The sequence below is a fragment of the Sminthopsis crassicaudata genome, chromosome 6, assembly GCF_048593235.1.
Source record: "Sminthopsis crassicaudata isolate SCR6 chromosome 6, ASM4859323v1, whole genome shotgun sequence".
Taxonomy (NCBI): Eukaryota; Metazoa; Chordata; class Mammalia; order Dasyuromorphia; family Dasyuridae; genus Sminthopsis; species Sminthopsis crassicaudata.
The window spans coordinates 155,434,012-155,450,583 of record NC_133622.1 but is presented as its reverse complement, the minus strand read 5'-3'; the positions used below and the strand labels follow the sequence as shown (position 1 = coordinate 155,450,583).

General features: G+C 34.2%; 1 protein-coding gene across 6 annotated transcripts in view; it reads left to right on the top strand.

Annotated features, from left to right (window-relative positions):
- WDFY3 (WD repeat and FYVE domain containing 3) overlaps window positions 1-16,572 on the top strand; it is a 306,260-nt gene that overhangs the window by 111,512 nt on the left and 178,176 nt on the right. For all 6 annotated transcript variants that reach the window (XM_074273239.1, XM_074273237.1, XM_074273238.1 and 3 more), the window contains one exon: window positions 786-952. In XM_074273239.1, coding sequence (XP_074129340.1) covers window positions 786-952 — 167 coding nt within the window. The remainder of the gene's footprint in view (window positions 1-785; window positions 953-16,572) is intronic.

Genomic DNA, 16,572 nt, shown 5'->3' with positions numbered 1-16,572 from the left:
ACTGATGCAAAATAAAATGAACAGAACCAGAAAGCATACACAAAAACTGCAATATTTTTTGAAGACCGAGTGTGAATGATTTTGTTTATCTCAGCAAAATAGTTATCCAAGACGATTTTGAAGAGTTTATGGTAAAAAATACTATCCATCTCCAGAGAAAGAACTAATGGAATCTGAATGCAGATCGAAGTATATTTTCTTTTAAACTTTATTCTTTTTTTTTTCTTGTTTCTATTTTCTTTCACAACATGACTCACATGGAAATATGTTTTGCATGACAGCACATGTATAACCTGTATTAAATTGCTTGCTTTTTTAATCAGGAAGGCAGGAAAGAAGGAGAATTTGAATTCAAAAAAATTTTTTTTAAATAAATGTTAAAATTTTTACATGTAATTAGGAAAAAATTAAAAAAATTTTCTTTATCAGAAATTCTAAATGATTACTCATCACCTGTGCAATCATCATTTCCACTAGAGTACTCAGTTTGCCAGCTCTGTAGGTCTACATATTTTGTACAAAATGATCCCCTACTTCTGGCATACACCTGCTCAAAAAAAGCAGGCCCTTCTTACTTACTAAGGGGATTTCTGTCTGCATTGTATTTAGTAATGGTCAGCATGTTAAACATAGATTAAGATAAGCAAGTAAGGTAGATTGAAATAGTTTTGTAGTTATTCTAGTGCAATATTAACGGGAATAAATAACATTTAGTATTTGTGTTAAATTTGAGGCTGTATTTTTTTTTTTTGTTGTTGTAAATCAGACTCATCTTATTTTTATAGATTGGAACAAGCAAAGGAGGCAGAATCCAAGGATGCTTTGAAAGATCTAGTTAATTTGATAACTTCTCTAACAACATATGGTGTCAGTGAACTAAAACCAGCTGGCATTACCACAGGGGCACCATTTCTATTGCCTGGATTTGCAGTTCCTCAGCCTGCAGGAAAAGGTGAGTTGATTTATTTATATCCTGATGTATTTAGAGGAATCAAAATGTAATTTAAATATATTTGTTTTCATTAGTACTATATATGTAAAACCAATTTTAAAAGTTTCCAGTAAAATTTGCATATTGTATTTTGTTGGTTTTTTGAAATTAAAAAAATAGTAAAAGTTATAACTTACTGAAATATAAAGTGAGTTTATATTGAATTATACAAAATTTAAATTTAACTGTTAGTTTTGTTATTGCTTTTTTTCTTTTTTTTTTAAAGATTAGATCTGCTTGTTTCACCCAAGCTGGAAGGACAATGGTTATTCACAGGTTCAATTCTATTACTAATTGGCAAGAGAATTTTGACTACCTCCATTTCTGACTTGAGCCAGTTCTGCCCTTCTCTGGCATTACTCCCCACCTCAAAGGCTTGCCATACATTATCAATCTTAGCCTATTTGCAGGTCAGAACTCCCAAGCTCATAATACACTAGACTCAGTCCTCCTAATAGCAGAGATTACATTTTAATGTTTAATTTTTATCTCAAACAGGGATAGTATAGCTCAGTATAACCCTGGAAAGTCAGTTAACCTTTCTGGGAATTCGCTTTCTTATCTGTAAAATGGAGATTAGTGCAGCACCTATCTCCCAGGGTTCTTGTGATGATTAAATGGGATAATATTTGTAAAGTACTTTACAAACTTTAACGTTGTATATAAATGCTAACTGTTGTGGGTGGTGGTACTTCATTTTTGGAGATTTGTTTTAAAATTGATAGACAATTTTGCATAGCAACTAGGAACTGTCCTAGGTTATTAATATATATCTTTCAGTAGTGGGAGAGGGGAAATGCTCCTAGACTTCCTGCAGAAGTTGGTACTTGATCTACATTTTAAAGCAGAAGGACTCTACATATCCATATGTAAACTTTGTATTATAGCATTTTTTGAATTCTTTAAGCCTTTGTATATGAGTTCAATATACATATTTAGTTAATTGTTTTACTTTTATTAAGTCATAAATTATACTTCCATGTCTTTTATATATACTCCCTTGCAGCATCTCTTGAATGCTCTTTTTTTCTGTTCTGACAATGCTAGTACTCTAGTGTAGGCCTTTATCACCTCCCAGCCAGATTATTTCAATAGCATGCAGATGGGTCTATGTCCACTCTAATCTGTCTTCCATTCAGATGTCAAAATGGTCTTCGTTAAGTGGCCATGTCATTCCCATAGACCCAATAAATTCTGGTTTTAGGATTCAAAGTTCTTTATAACATATCATGCATAATTACTAATCCTCATTTTCTATCTTTCTGGGCTTCTTACAATTATTCCCTCTCCCTTCTTTGTAATTCAGTGACACTCTCATTATTTTTATTCTTCCCATAAGATAACTCCATTTTCCAACTACAGGCATTTTCACTGGCTATTTTTATAGCTGGAATTTTATCTTTCTCATCTCTACCCCCTGAATTACCTGTCTTCTTTCAAGTTCTGATTAAAATCCCACCTTCTACAGGAAGCGTTTCTTGATTTTCCTTATTGTCTTCCTTCTGTTGATTTTCAATAATTTATCTTGTATATAGCTTGTTCATACATAGTTTTTAAAAATATTTGTCTTCCCTGTTAGATTGTGAGTTTCATGAAAACTTAAGATTATCTTTGCCTTTCTTTGAATTCTGAATACATAAAATAGTACCTGACACATAATGAATGATTAATAAGTGTTTATTGGCTTACTGGCTATATTATTACTCTATGGGTAACTCCCAAATCTGCATCTGTACTTCCAGCTTTTCCCTAGAATTTCATTCCCCAATTTATAATTCTAATTGATAATTTTTATATAGCTATTCCGTGTCAATCTCTATTCAAAAGCCTTCAGTATTTCATTGTTTCATAAAATGTAAGGCACAAATTTTTTTGGTAAAATGCAAAACTTTTCACAATGTGAGTTCAGCTTTCCTTTCCAATTTTTTCATGGTGTTCCTCTTTAAGAGTATTCACTCTCAAGCAAAGTGAACTACTTTAATTTTGCTATTCTCATCCTATCCTTTCTAAACTTCTTATCTTACCTCTATTCCTTCAAAGAAATGATACTCTTCTCAATACCAGCTGTGCTGAAGCCTTCCTTCTTTTAAGATCCAAAGCAAATGCCAGCTACCCTGTGAGCCTTTTCTTGACTTCCCTTCCAAAATATTAATCTCTCTTTGCATATCATAGGACTTTTCCTGGACCTCTTCTTTGAACTTAGCTTGTTTTCTCATACATGTGCCAAACTTAACCTTATGCCACAAAAAAAAATTACTATTATGCAGCTCAGTTTTTAAGAATATATAATTTTAAAAAATAATATATTATTTAAATAAAACTTGGTTGTTAATTTTAAAGACTAGCTAATTTTTAATTACTCTAGTTTAGAAAGTGAAAATGATGTCTTGATTGAGTATTGAGTTATCTTACAAAATTTTGTGATGTTTACATTCTAATGAAATATATGGGGTAGGCTTATGGTATTTTTATAATTCTGTGCCTTCTACTAGATTGTAAGCTCTTTAAGAGTATATTTGTCTTTATATCTCCAGCTTGATGAATTAATTTATTAATTCAGAAATATTTCATAAATATTTACTACATGCTAGGCAATGGGAGTATCAACGCAATAGTGCCTGGGTAAAATATATATTGAAAAGTAAATACAAAATTTATAGAAAGTGAATACTAAATAATTTTAGGGAATGAACAACTAGGAAGTTAAGGAAGGACTTCATCTAGAAGGTAGAGCTTGTACTGACTCTTTTTAGAAACTAGAGATTTTGAGAGGCTAAGGTAAAGTAGTCAAAAACAAAGAATTTTCAAAAAAAAAATTCAAACTGTTATCAACCATGTGAAAGTGTTTCAAAACACTGATAATAAAAGCAAAGCAAATGGAAATAAACCTGACTGAGGTGACCAAAAAAAGGGAATAATTAATGATGTAGAAAGGCACATTATTACATCCATTCTGAAAACCAGTTTAGAATTATGCAAATATAGTTGCTGTAGTTTTTATACTTTTTCAACCCAGAGATTCTAAAGCTGGATATATACCCTTAGAAAGCCATTAATTTAAATTTTATATATACCAAGCACGTACCAAAATACTTATTTTTTTGTATTCTTATTTTGTATTAAGTATTCTTAGTCAAGAACTGGAAAGAAAAGAGTTTCATGGATTAGAAAATGTAGAACTTGAATGTATTATGAATATAAAGAAGTATTGATGCATCTATGTGAACTGATGTAAAGTTAGTAGAACCAAGAAAATAATATACATGATGTTTGAATAGATAATAGTGAAAAAAAGCCTACAAAATTTATGTTGCAAAATTACAAAAGAATAAGCTTGACTTCACAGAAGTGATATGAGAAAACACTTCCTACTTTTTTTTTTTTTTTTTTACCAAAGTAACATTGAGAGGGGGTTTCATGGGTGTGAAACATTGTGTATATTAGATTTTTCTTTTTGGGTGTATTGATTGATTTTGCTGTCTTTTTTTTTTTTTTGTCTTCCTATTTTTATTTTAAAAACTCTTTGATTTAAAGGAGATAGGAGGAATTCTAACCTTTGTAAAGCAAAAAGATATCAACATTTATTTTTAATAAAGAAGTAGAGTTGTTGAGGAGAGTCCATTACAGGTATGGGAAAACAGCTTATGCAAAGGCAAGGAGACAGCAGATTTTTTTTTTTAATTAAAACTTTTTATTTTCAAAACATGCATGTGTAGATATAATATTATCTGAAGGTAATAGCAAATAGCATAGTTTAGGTAAAATATAAAGTGTGTGAATGAAAAAAATATGTTGTAAAACTAAATCTGGAGTCAGATTGTAGACCGAGTTCCCTCTTGTCAGCGAGCTCAAAATATTGCATAGGGAATACTAGCTTCTTTAGACAAAAAATAGATTAGTTAAAAAAAAAAGTTCAATTTTCCAGGTGCCTCCCTATATAAGCATCCCTAGGATATTAAATTCTATTCTTACGGAGATCTAATTCTGAACTTTGTAACTATTCCAGCACATTGAAACACTTTATGAATAGTAGTTACTGTCATTCACCCATTCAACATGTATTTATTTCTGGGCCAGGCACTGATAAGTACTGAGAAAAAAAAGGCAAAAAACAGTTTCCCTAACTCCAGTAATAGCAAGTAGACTAGTGTGATTAGAATATAGTGTGTGGAGAGTAATGTGTAACTAGTTTAGCAAGGCAGGCCGGACCAGTTTGTAGAAGAGTTCATATATCACAGAGGAGTTTGTAATTTTTCTTAGAGGCAAGGAATTGCTAGGGCTTTCTAAGAAGAGCAGAGGAATAATATTATCAGAAGGCCTTGTGGTGAACATTGGGAGATTCCCATGGCTGGGATAAGACCGCTTTGAGAACATTGAAAGCTATCAGAGGACCTGGGTTAATATATATTTAATACACCTTTCAAGAAAGCCACAGCAAGATCCAAGGAGACAAAGGTTTTATCAAAGTCATGAAATAAGAAGGAAAAAAGAGCAAATCCAAAAAACCAATCCCAGCCTAAAGAGTTTTTATGGTGATGAGGATACTTGAGAAAAAAACCAAAAGAAGGGTATGACTTCTAGACATCTAAAAGCAAAACCTCAAAGAAAACTACAGAAATAAGGGGGCTGGGTATGGGGGAAGCTGTGACTAATGAAAAGTTAAGAGACAGAATTTGTGGGTAATTAATATTTATTTTATTAATTAGGCTAGCAATAAACAATAAATTGATGGTCATTGGTTACAGTGATCATGCGGGAAAAAAAAAAAACCATAGAGGTACTTAAATACCTTTTGGATAAAAGGATGTTCCCTGAGAGGTGAAAATCAACCCTTATTGCTGAACAATTAATGAGAAGGTGGATGAAAAGTCTTCAGTTCCTCCTGCAGGAGAACCTGGCTTCAAAAATAGATTCAGCTAAGTCTAACAGTCTAGACGGAAAATCTATCCCCCCACAGATCATTCTTGTTGGTTTTCTCCTTTATGAGCTGGGTTACCCTAAATTCCAATGGTGGGATACCCAGACTTGGGCTCATTCACCTAGGTTATTTTCTGTTTGCATTTCAAACAAAAGTAAGTTTTTGTAATTGATTATGGCCATGCCCCAAAACTAGGAACTTGTAGTCTTAGAAGAAGGGCAGTCTCCTCTATCAGTCATGCTCCTCAGAGACTGGCTAACTCACTATAGGAATTGGTCCTGTATGAAGAAATAAACAGCCTGGATCCTAACTAATAATGCAATATTGATGTAATGGAAAGTAATTTCTCTTAAAGCTAAAAATGACTTTATGAATTAAATAAAGAGTAGAGGAAAACATGATAAAAGAAAAGAATTATGGAAATTATGGAAGAAAGATTTATAAAGAAAATTCATTTCTTAGAATGAGATAATACTAAGCCTTATCCAAGAAAATTCTCCTTCCTTATTGCAAGTTTGTATTGTTCATTTATGTCCAACTCAAAGGGGTCTTTTTGGTAAAGATACTGGAATGGTTTTTTTACTTAACTTCTCTGGCTCATTTTACAGATGAGGAAACTAAGACAAACAGGGTTAAGTGGCTTGCCCAAGGTCACACTGCTGATAAGTGTTGGAGACAAGATTTGAAATTGGGTCCTCCTGACACTAGGCTTGTTGCTCTAGCTACTGTTCCACCTAGCTAACTGTCTTGTGATTTAGAATTTGATCAAGTAGAGAAGATAGTTACTTCCTGAGAGTCAAGTCTAAAGATGAAAAAAAAAAAAAAAAGGGCAAAACTGTAAAGTATCTCATAGAAAAACCATCTGACCTAGAAAATAGAAGAGAAATCACCCAGACTACCCAAATGCCATGAAGGGAAAAAAAAGAGCCTAATATGATATTTCAAAAAAATCATAAAAGAAAACTGCCCAATCATTTAGAACGAGATGGTGAAATAGAAATAGAAAGAATCTGTCAGTCATCTCCTGAAAGAAATCCTAAAACGAAGACTCCAAGCAATATCAGAGCCAAATTCCAGAGCTTTCAGTTCAAAATAAAAATGCTTCAAGTAGCCAGAAAGGGAGAAAAAAAGAGAACCAAGAAGACACAGTCAGGATAAAACACAATTTTAGTTGCCACTACCATAAGGAGTAGAGATCTTGGAATACAATATTCATGAAGACAAAAGAATTAGACTTATAACCAAGAAAAATTTATCCATTAAAATTGAGTATAATTCTATGGGAATGGATCTTTAATGAAATAAAGTAATTCTTCACATTTCTGGTAAAAAGAACAGAGTTGAGTAGAAAGAAACTTTGTGGTACAAATATAGGAGTCAAGAGTAGCTTAAATAGGTGCACATGAGTGAGCAATCATATGACCTAAACAAGGATAAACTGTTTTAACATTCTGATATGGAAAATGATAAATACATCCCTTCAGAACTCAAAGGTCACAGAGAGAATCTAGAGTGGTAAATAAAATTATAGGAGAAGGATTAATTGTTCATGAATAAACCTAACTAATCCAGGTGTCTCAAAGTATTAGTACATTTTTAAGCTATTAAAGCTTAAATTTAGGGTAGCTAGATGGCGCAGTGCATAGAGCACTGACTGAAGTCAAGAGGAGCTGGGTTCAAATGTGGCTTCAGTTAATTAACATTATTAGCTGTGTGATCCTGGCAAGTCACTTAACTCCAATTGCCTCACAAAAAAAACAAAAAAGCAAACAAGTAAAAATAAAGCTTAAATTATATAATGGTGTATAAAATATGTGTGTAATAAAAATTAACTATAATATAAAAGATAGTGTAGACTAGATTAATTTGTTTATTTAATACTATATTAGTGAGATCACCAAAGGGTTACTATATACTAGATGTGTGTGTGTATGTATGTGTGTATACACATACAGAGAAAGAGAGAGAGAGACCAAGAAAAAAATTCATCTCTAGTAATAAAAGGTCCAAGATCTCAAGGAAATTAATAAAAAAAAATAAAATGAAAGGAGTCCTATCAATACTAGATTTCAAACTACACCACAAAGCCTTAAACTTCTTTTTATTTTTATTAAAGCTTTTTATTTTTAAAACATATACATGGATAATTTTTCAACATTAACCCTTGTAAAACCTTGTGTTCCAATTTTTCCCCATCTTCCTCCCATCCCATCCCCTAGATGGCAAGCAATCCAATACAAGTTAAACATGGTAAAAATATATGCTAAATCCATTATATTCGAACATTTATACAATTATTTTGCTGTATAAGAAAAATCAAAACAAAAAGGAAAAAAATGAGAAAAATGCAATCAGAGAACAACAAAAAGAGTGAAAATGCTATGTTTTGATACACACTCAATTCCAACAGTCCTCTCTCTGGACGCAGATGTCTCTTCATCACAAGATCATTGGAACTGGTTTGAATCATCTCATTGTTGAAGAGAGCCATGTCTATCAGATTTGATTATATATAGTCTTGTTATTGCTGTGTATAATAATCTCTTGGTTCTGCTCATTTCAGTTAGCATCAGTTTATGTAATTCTCTCCAGGCCTTTCTGAAATCATCCTGTTGGTCATTTCTTACAGAACAATAATATTCCATAATATTCATATACCACAATTTATTCAGCCATTCTCCAATTGATGGGCATCCACTCAGTTTCCAGATTCTGGCCACTACAAAGAGGGCTGCCACGAACATTTTTGCACATGTGGATCCCTTTCCCTCCTTTATAATCTCTTTGGCATACAGGTCCAGTAGAAATACTGCTGTATCAAAGAGTATGCACAGTTTGATAACTCTTTGAGCATAGTTCCAAATTGCTCTCTAGAATGGCTGGATCCATTAACAATTCTCCAACAATGTATTAGTGTCCCAGTTTTTCTGTATCCCCTCCAACCTGTTACTAATCTTATAGAAAAGAAATATTTATATTTTCTGTCCAGAGTGCTTCCTTCATTTTACCCAATAAGGATTTAATTATTCCATTGGCTATAGAAAACCCAGATAAGTAAATCCAAAACATATACAAAATGTAAAGCAATTTTTGAGGGAGAAGAAGATATTTGCAATGATTTCTGCTCTCATGATAGATTTCCTCCTAGAGGGATACTTGAGATGAGTATTGAAAGGTGTAAGGATTATAAGAGGCTGAGGAAATGGAATTGCTTGATCAAAGACAGAGAGATAAGGGAGGAAATGACATTTTGAAAGGGATCTAGTAAGCCTGTTTGACAGGAAGGCATATTCTAGGAATTGGGAAATAATATTAAAAAGCTGCAAAGTTAGGCAAGAGGTATGTTGTTAAGGTCTTTAACTGACAGGCAGAAGAGTTTTAATTTTATACTAAAGATAAGAGGGGGACATCCACTGGGGTTTCTTTAGCAATAGAATTACAAATTTGTGGTCTGGGACCAAAACTTTAGGGACTATGGAGGATGGATTACAAAGCAGGGAGCCTGGAGGTAGGGAGACTAGTTGCTCTTCAAATTTGATGACTGTTGTTATAGTCCTGCAAGAGATAAAAAGAAACAAAACTAGGGTTGTGGTTAAGTGGTGAGACGAGGACAGATCCAAAAGAGAATATGGATTTAATATCTAAAATACTTATCAACCGATTGTATATGAGGAATGACCTGAAGCCTTGGGGAAAAACTTGAGTTCTGGTTTTCAGCATGTTAAGTATTTACAATCCATGGGATTTAAGCTCTGAAAAAAGAGGAAGCCTAGATATGTGAGAAGTACATAAAAGTAAATGTTGAGCTCATTAGAGCAAGTGAGATTATTGAAAGAATATGTGTAGAAAGAAGGTTATGGCCCAGTATTGAGACCTAAGTTAAGAACTAAGGATAATCTAGCAACTGGAATTAAAATGAAAAAAAATAGTAGGGGGAAAACAGGAGATAATATCATAGTATCACTATGAGGAGAGCATATCCAAGTGGAAACAATAATTAACAGTGTCAAATGTAAGGTCAAGATAAGAACTGAGAAAAGTCCACTGGTAATTAATAAGTCATTAAACCAGAATGAAGCAAATTTAGCTAAATTGAGGAATGAATTCTAGATATGAATAGACATGTCTCTTCTTGAAACTATCAATGGTAGAAATATTTAATTATTGAATTACTTATATATTTACCAGGTTATACTTAGAAATGATGAAAGAAAAGTTTCTATTGGAGTGATTTTCTTTTTTATTTAAGGTAATATCAGTTTCCATAGTCTTTCTTCTTGAATATAAATACTGTTATTGTATCTATATAAGGGAAAAATATCTTGGAGAATTGTCAGTTAACTGTAAAAGCAGAAGAAGTAAGATATTATAAGAGAATGAAGTTTAAGTGATCATTTCTTGAGTAAAAAAAGATTGGAAAGAAATTTTGTTATTCTATGAGAAATCTCATGTCTGAGAGATTTCTATTGAATGAGTTAACTGTAGTCTGAAGAGTCTGTGAGGGAGACAAGAATTGGTGAAAAAAGGGGGAGAGAGAGAATCAAAAAGCTTAGGGTAAAATAGGTTTCTCTGGTTTATGAATTGGGATAAGGATACAGGTAATTGATCAATTGAATGTGGGAGATGTATATCTTTGAGGTATTGATGTATTACTTGAAGAAATATTGGGGTAAACTTTGATTTCCTTAGGATCCAGCTAGAGTATCAATAAAGTAATGAGCCAAAAGAGTTAGAAAAACATAAAGGTTGCTGTGCTTGTCATCTCATTCAACATTGCCTACCTCCTCATTCTGCCTATGATACATGTGAATTATTGTTCCTTCAGAAGTCCTGTACATTAGGCATAGTTTTTGGAATTTTTGCATCTGCTTTTTGTTTTTTTTTTCTTTAATATTTTCTTTCATTAGCAACCTATTGTTATTCACAGTCATAGGTAAGAACATTAATTTACCTCTTTTTGATACATACTAATTGTATGGAATTATGGCTTCATTGTAGCAGCTTAGCATTATTATTTTAATAAATGCAACTTTCATGTAATAAATTCTCAAAAAAATGAAGGCTGATAGGTTCAATAACTAGTATAAGGTAATGGGTATTGCCATGGCCTTTTAATATTAGAAATAGATCTTCATTGTAAAAATAGGAGAATTATAAAATCTTTTTTAAAAGCAGAAAAAGAGTACAAGAAATATAAAGTGATAAAATGAAAGTGCTCAATCAGTGTTTTGTTTTGTATGAAAACCAGCTGATTCACTCAGTTGTAATGGTAAAGAGGATTACTTAGAAATTGATCTTTAAAGCACTTTCTGGGGAATAAGGGTTAATTTAAAAATTTTAAGTGTCCTGTGAAAAGGTTTGTTCCTTAGAAAAAATAGAGAGAGATAATTAAGCCAAGAAATGACACAACAGTGATGTCAAGTACAAGTTGTTTTTTTTTTTTGTTTTTTTTGTTTTTTTTTTTTTATGCTAAAAACTAAAATTATATAGGGTTAGGTTGAGAACTTTTTTCCTAATATCTTTAGGGGAAGAGTCAATAGAAGTTTGAGTAGAGTGTTCTACCAAAAAAAAAAAAAAAAAAAAAAAAGGCTGGAAAGTATGAGATAGACAAAATATGGAATTTAGTAAAGAGGAGCCATTTTTCAAATTTGATATTTATGAGGGCAAACATCTCCATCCTCTACCCTCCTCCCCCTCAAAAATCTCATGACTGCTTGAAAATGCTAGAGTAACATTGTAAATGGTGGTCTGGATGCTAAGATAGTTTTTGCTGTATTGAATAATATAATCTTTTACAAATTTGTGATATAACTGAGTACAATATTAGTAAGATTGGCAAAAAAAATAAAAAATGGAGCACTAATCACATTCTTGGGGAGGTAGAGTGAAGATGGTGGAAAAAGGCTGACTTTTCCCCTACCCTGCTCTAAATTCCTTTAAATAATGACTAAACAAATTTTAGAGCATCAGAACACACAAAAAGATGAAATAGAAAACTTTTCTTTTTATTTATTTCTTTTTATTATTAAAGCTTTTTGCTTTCAAAACATGCATAGATAATTTTCAACCATCGTAAAACCTCATGTTCCAAATTTTTCTCCCTCTTTTCTCCCCACTCCCTCCCCTAGACAACAAGTAATCTAATACTTAATGTCTTTCTTATTTATTTTGTGGTTTGATTTATCTAGTTCTGAGAAAGCAATATTGAGATCCCCTACTAGTATGTTAAACATGGGCAATTTTCCTATACATATTTCCACAATTATCATGCTGCACAAGAAAAATCAGATCAAAAAGGGGAAAAAATGAGAGAAAACAAAATCCAAACAACAACAAAAAGAGTGAAAATACTATGTTATGATCCATATTCAGTCCCTGTAGTCCTCTTTTTGGATGCAGATGGCTCTCTCCATCACAAGTCTATTGGAATTGGCTTGAATCAGCTCATTGTTGAAAAAAGCCCCGTCTATCAGAGTTGATCATCACATAATCTTGCTGTTGCTGTGTACCAATATCTCCTGGAGTTTTCCAGCTGATGACAACTTAGAAACAGGAAAGTCTGTGGCACCAGGCTGGGAGTCCAGCCTGCAGTCCTGGTACAGGCTGTGCCAATGTCATTGCTTCCCTGGCCCCAGGACCTTCAAAGCAGGAAAGTTAGAGACCTGTGAATCAGGAGCAGCACTGGGGACTTCCAGACCTTTCAGCCTAGAGACAAAGATGACTTGGAAGATTAGCAGAAAAGGTCAGTGGAGCCAGTTCCAAGCAGCCCTAACCCCAATGCCAGCAAAGGAGCAATGGGTCTACAGACCTCTGAACCAGCAGCAGCACTGGTGATTTCTAGACTTCTCAGTCCAGAGGCAGTTTAGAAGGTTTGTCACTGCAGTGAGAGGATCTTGAGCAACCAGCAAACCAGGAGGGAACATGGGCAGTGGTGGCAGTGGCTGCTTCCAGAAGCTTCATCTCACAGGAGGTCTCTTTACTAACACTGAGGAAGGACTCTGCTGCTTTAGCACAGATGTAGTGAAGTTTTAGGGCACAAAAGAGGGCTTATGGTCAGGTCCCTAGAAGGATCTCTGAAAACAGCTGCACAAAACTCCTGAAGCTTGGGACAGGGCACTTTCCACCCTGGAAACAGAGCCCTACTTTTTCAAAGAATTAAAAACTGAGTAATAGCTAGGAAAATGAGCAGATATCAAAAAGCGATTTGAGCTAGAAAGTTAGAAGGGTGACAAGGAAGATCAAAACATATATTCAGAAGATAACAAAGTCAAAGCTCCTGCCCTGAAATCAGGAGAACCTGAGTTCAAATACACCTCAGGCACTTAACACTTCATAGTTTTGTGACCCTGGGCAACTCACTTAATCCTAATTGCTTTTAAAAAAAAAAATTGGAAACTAAGGGAATGCCCATCAATTGGGGGTATGGCTAAATAAATTGTGATATGTAATTATGATAGAATATTATTGTTCTATGAGAAATGATGAGCAGTATGCTCTCAGAAAAACCTGGAAAGTCTTCTATGAACTCAAGCAAAGTGAAATGTACTGTATATAAAGTAATAGCAATGTTCTGTCCTGTGAATGATTTTGCTCTTCTCAGCAATACAGTGATCTGCAATTACTCTGAAGGAATAATGATGAAAAATCCTATCCATGTCCAGAGTAACTACTGATTGTTTGAATTTAGATTGAAGCATTCTCCCTCCCTTCCCCCCTTTCTTTTTGAGGGTTATTTTATGGGGAAAGATCTATGTTTTATTTTGCAACATGACTTTTATAGAAATGTTTTGCATAATTTCACGTGTGCTTTTTTGGGGAGTGGGGTGGGAATAAGGGAGAAAATCTGGAACTCCAGAGTTTTAAAAACAAATGTAAAAAAAATTGTTTTTAATATAGCTGGGGGAAAATAAAAGTATTAAATAAAAAATTTAAAAAATATATTAAAAAAAAAAGAAAAAGGAGTCTGAGAGAGTTAGTAATACTCAGAATGAACCAGGTGGGCTACAAGGGTATTCCAAGGTAAAAGCAAATATGTAACAAATACTGTGTTATAGAAAGACATTTGACTTATAAGCAATTAGTAGAAAGGGAAATCTATTTGAGTAATGGACTAATAGTGACTTAGCATACCAATTTAGGATAACTCAGTTTTGAGGACATACAACCCCTTTTTCTATATGGACCCCAGAAGCCTAGAAAATCCCCTTGATAATACCAATTCAGGGACATCACTGTCCCACATTGTATCAGCAGTGAGAAAAGTTCATGGGCAGAGTCACCTCTGAGTTCCTCTGGGCCTTCCTGAACTCTGGAAACTCAAAATTTTAGGATTGTACAGATTCACAATCCTCAGGGATTTTATTTAGATTATCTCCTCAGATTTTCTCATCAGCTCATCCTATTAATCCTTTTTTGAGGGAATTGAATATTTACTTCTGGTTCTTAATCAAGCTCAGGCCACAGACTTTCAGGTTATCAGTGCTTTCTAAATGATCTGATCTCTCCCATTCTAGTCTGAGCTCTGTAATTTCCTAAACATTACCACTGTGGAATTGCCTCTTGTTTGAGTTCCAGTACACTGCTGCTAGTTTCAGCTTCTGTCAGCTGCTTTGAAAGCTCTGTAGGCTCAAGCGACAAAATTAGGTAGTCTTCTGTGCCTCATAAGTTGTTTTTTGTTGTGCTAGTTTGAGCTGTAGGTAAATTAGTTTCACTGCAGGATATATGGTACACACCACCTCAGCAAAGGAATGGCTTTTAGCTTTGGAACTAAGCAAATAGTTATTTGGATATTGGAAATGCAGAAAGATCTAACTGACCCTCTAAGATTCAAAATTTAATTAAAATAAACCCCAGGCTACTCTTATGGTCATAGTCTTACAGCTGCCACTTGCCTTATACTGTCTAGGATACTAAACCATTTTTCATTTTAAGTTCAGTTTTCCTCCTTAGTCAGCCCTCTCTTACTCTCCCTTTAACCTTGTTATTTTACCAAAATTACTCTCACCAAAGTTTAAAATGATCTCTTTAGTTAGCAGATCCAATGACTTTTTCTCAATTTTCTTTTTCCTTGACCTCTCAATATAATCCCTCTCTCCTCTCCAGGTTTTCAGGATGGTCTCCTGGCTTTCCTCCTACTTCTCTGACCATTCCTTCTCAGCCTCCTTTGCTACATCCTCACCCAGGTCATGTCCTCTTACTTTAGGGGTCTCTTAGAACTTGTCTTTAGTTCTCTTCTATTTCTAGACTACCTCACTTGGGGAGCTACCTTTCTTGCCTCAGTCTCTTTGCTGGCCCCCAGGCTCCCATGTCATTGTCTTTTAGACCTCTTTAACTGCCAGTAGACCAGTTAAACTCCATATGTCCAAAACAGAACTCGTTATCTTTTCACCTAACTCCTTCTTCCCTCACTCCTATTGCTACATTGGGCAGCACTGATACTTGCACCCTCAGAATTTTCCTGGATTCTTCCCTCTCTCACTCCCATAGCCAAGCTGGTGCCTTGTTGATTTCCCCTTTACGACATCACTAATATGTGATCTTTTCTCTCATCTGGTCTTACCATGACTGCTTTAGGCCCTCATCATTTCATACTGAGACTGCTACCATAGCCTGGTGGTAGGCCTGCCTGTCTCACATTTCTTCCCCTTACACATTCTCCATTCAGTCACTAAAATCCAGGTCCCATCCCTCACCTCCCAATCAGTAAACTCCATTGGTTACCAGTCACCTCCAAAAGAAAGCACAAAATTCTCTGGCCTTCCAAGCCCTTTCCAACCCACCCTCGCTTTCCTATCTTCTGACACCTTACTCCCCACTATAGAGTCCTGGATCCATCCAGTAAACAAGAGCCCTCTCTTAGCTCTAGGCATTTTCTCTGGCTGTCCCCCATAATAATTCCCCCAGGGGAGAGCATGCTCTCCCTGCTTCTCTCCAACTAGTGACCTCCCTGACTTCCTTCAAGTGCCATTTCCTGCAGCAGTGGTTCTCAAACCTTTTTTTTGGCTCTTCTATTAAAAAGTTTTTGAAGATTTCTCCCAAGAGTTGTGGATTGTGTTTATAGATATTTACCATATTAGAAATAAAAAACTAATGTAGTGGCTCAATGGATATAGTAAGTGCATGTTTCTTGAGCAAATTATTGGACTTTTTTTCTAGAGGGAATCTTGAGTCTTTTGATATTCACTTTATTTTTTGTGTTCAGGAGTTTTGAGTAATATTCTTATATAATTTTTTGCATTATGATGTTCAGGTTTTTTGATTTGTTCTTCTGGGAGGCCCATAATCCTTAAGTTGCATTTGCATATTCTATCTTTGAGATCAATATGTTTTGCTCAAATAAAGATTTCAGTGTTATTGTTTTCTGCTTTTTTTCCTGATTATCCTTCACTTCTCTATATTTGCATTCCCAATCATTTATCCTTTTCTTTGTTTCTTTAAAGAGATCTACCATTGCGGATTCAAATTTTTATGTTTTGCCAGTTATTTCTGCTGTGCAAGACATAGTTTTATTTGCATACTTCTTACTTGCATACTCAGGAACATCCTGCTGTGTTTCCATGCTATCTTTAGAATCCACAGGGTCTTTTACCTCATTGAGTGGTGATTCTTTTTTTTTCTCTCCATAATATTTATTCACAGATACCTACCTGAATTCTGCTAGCAG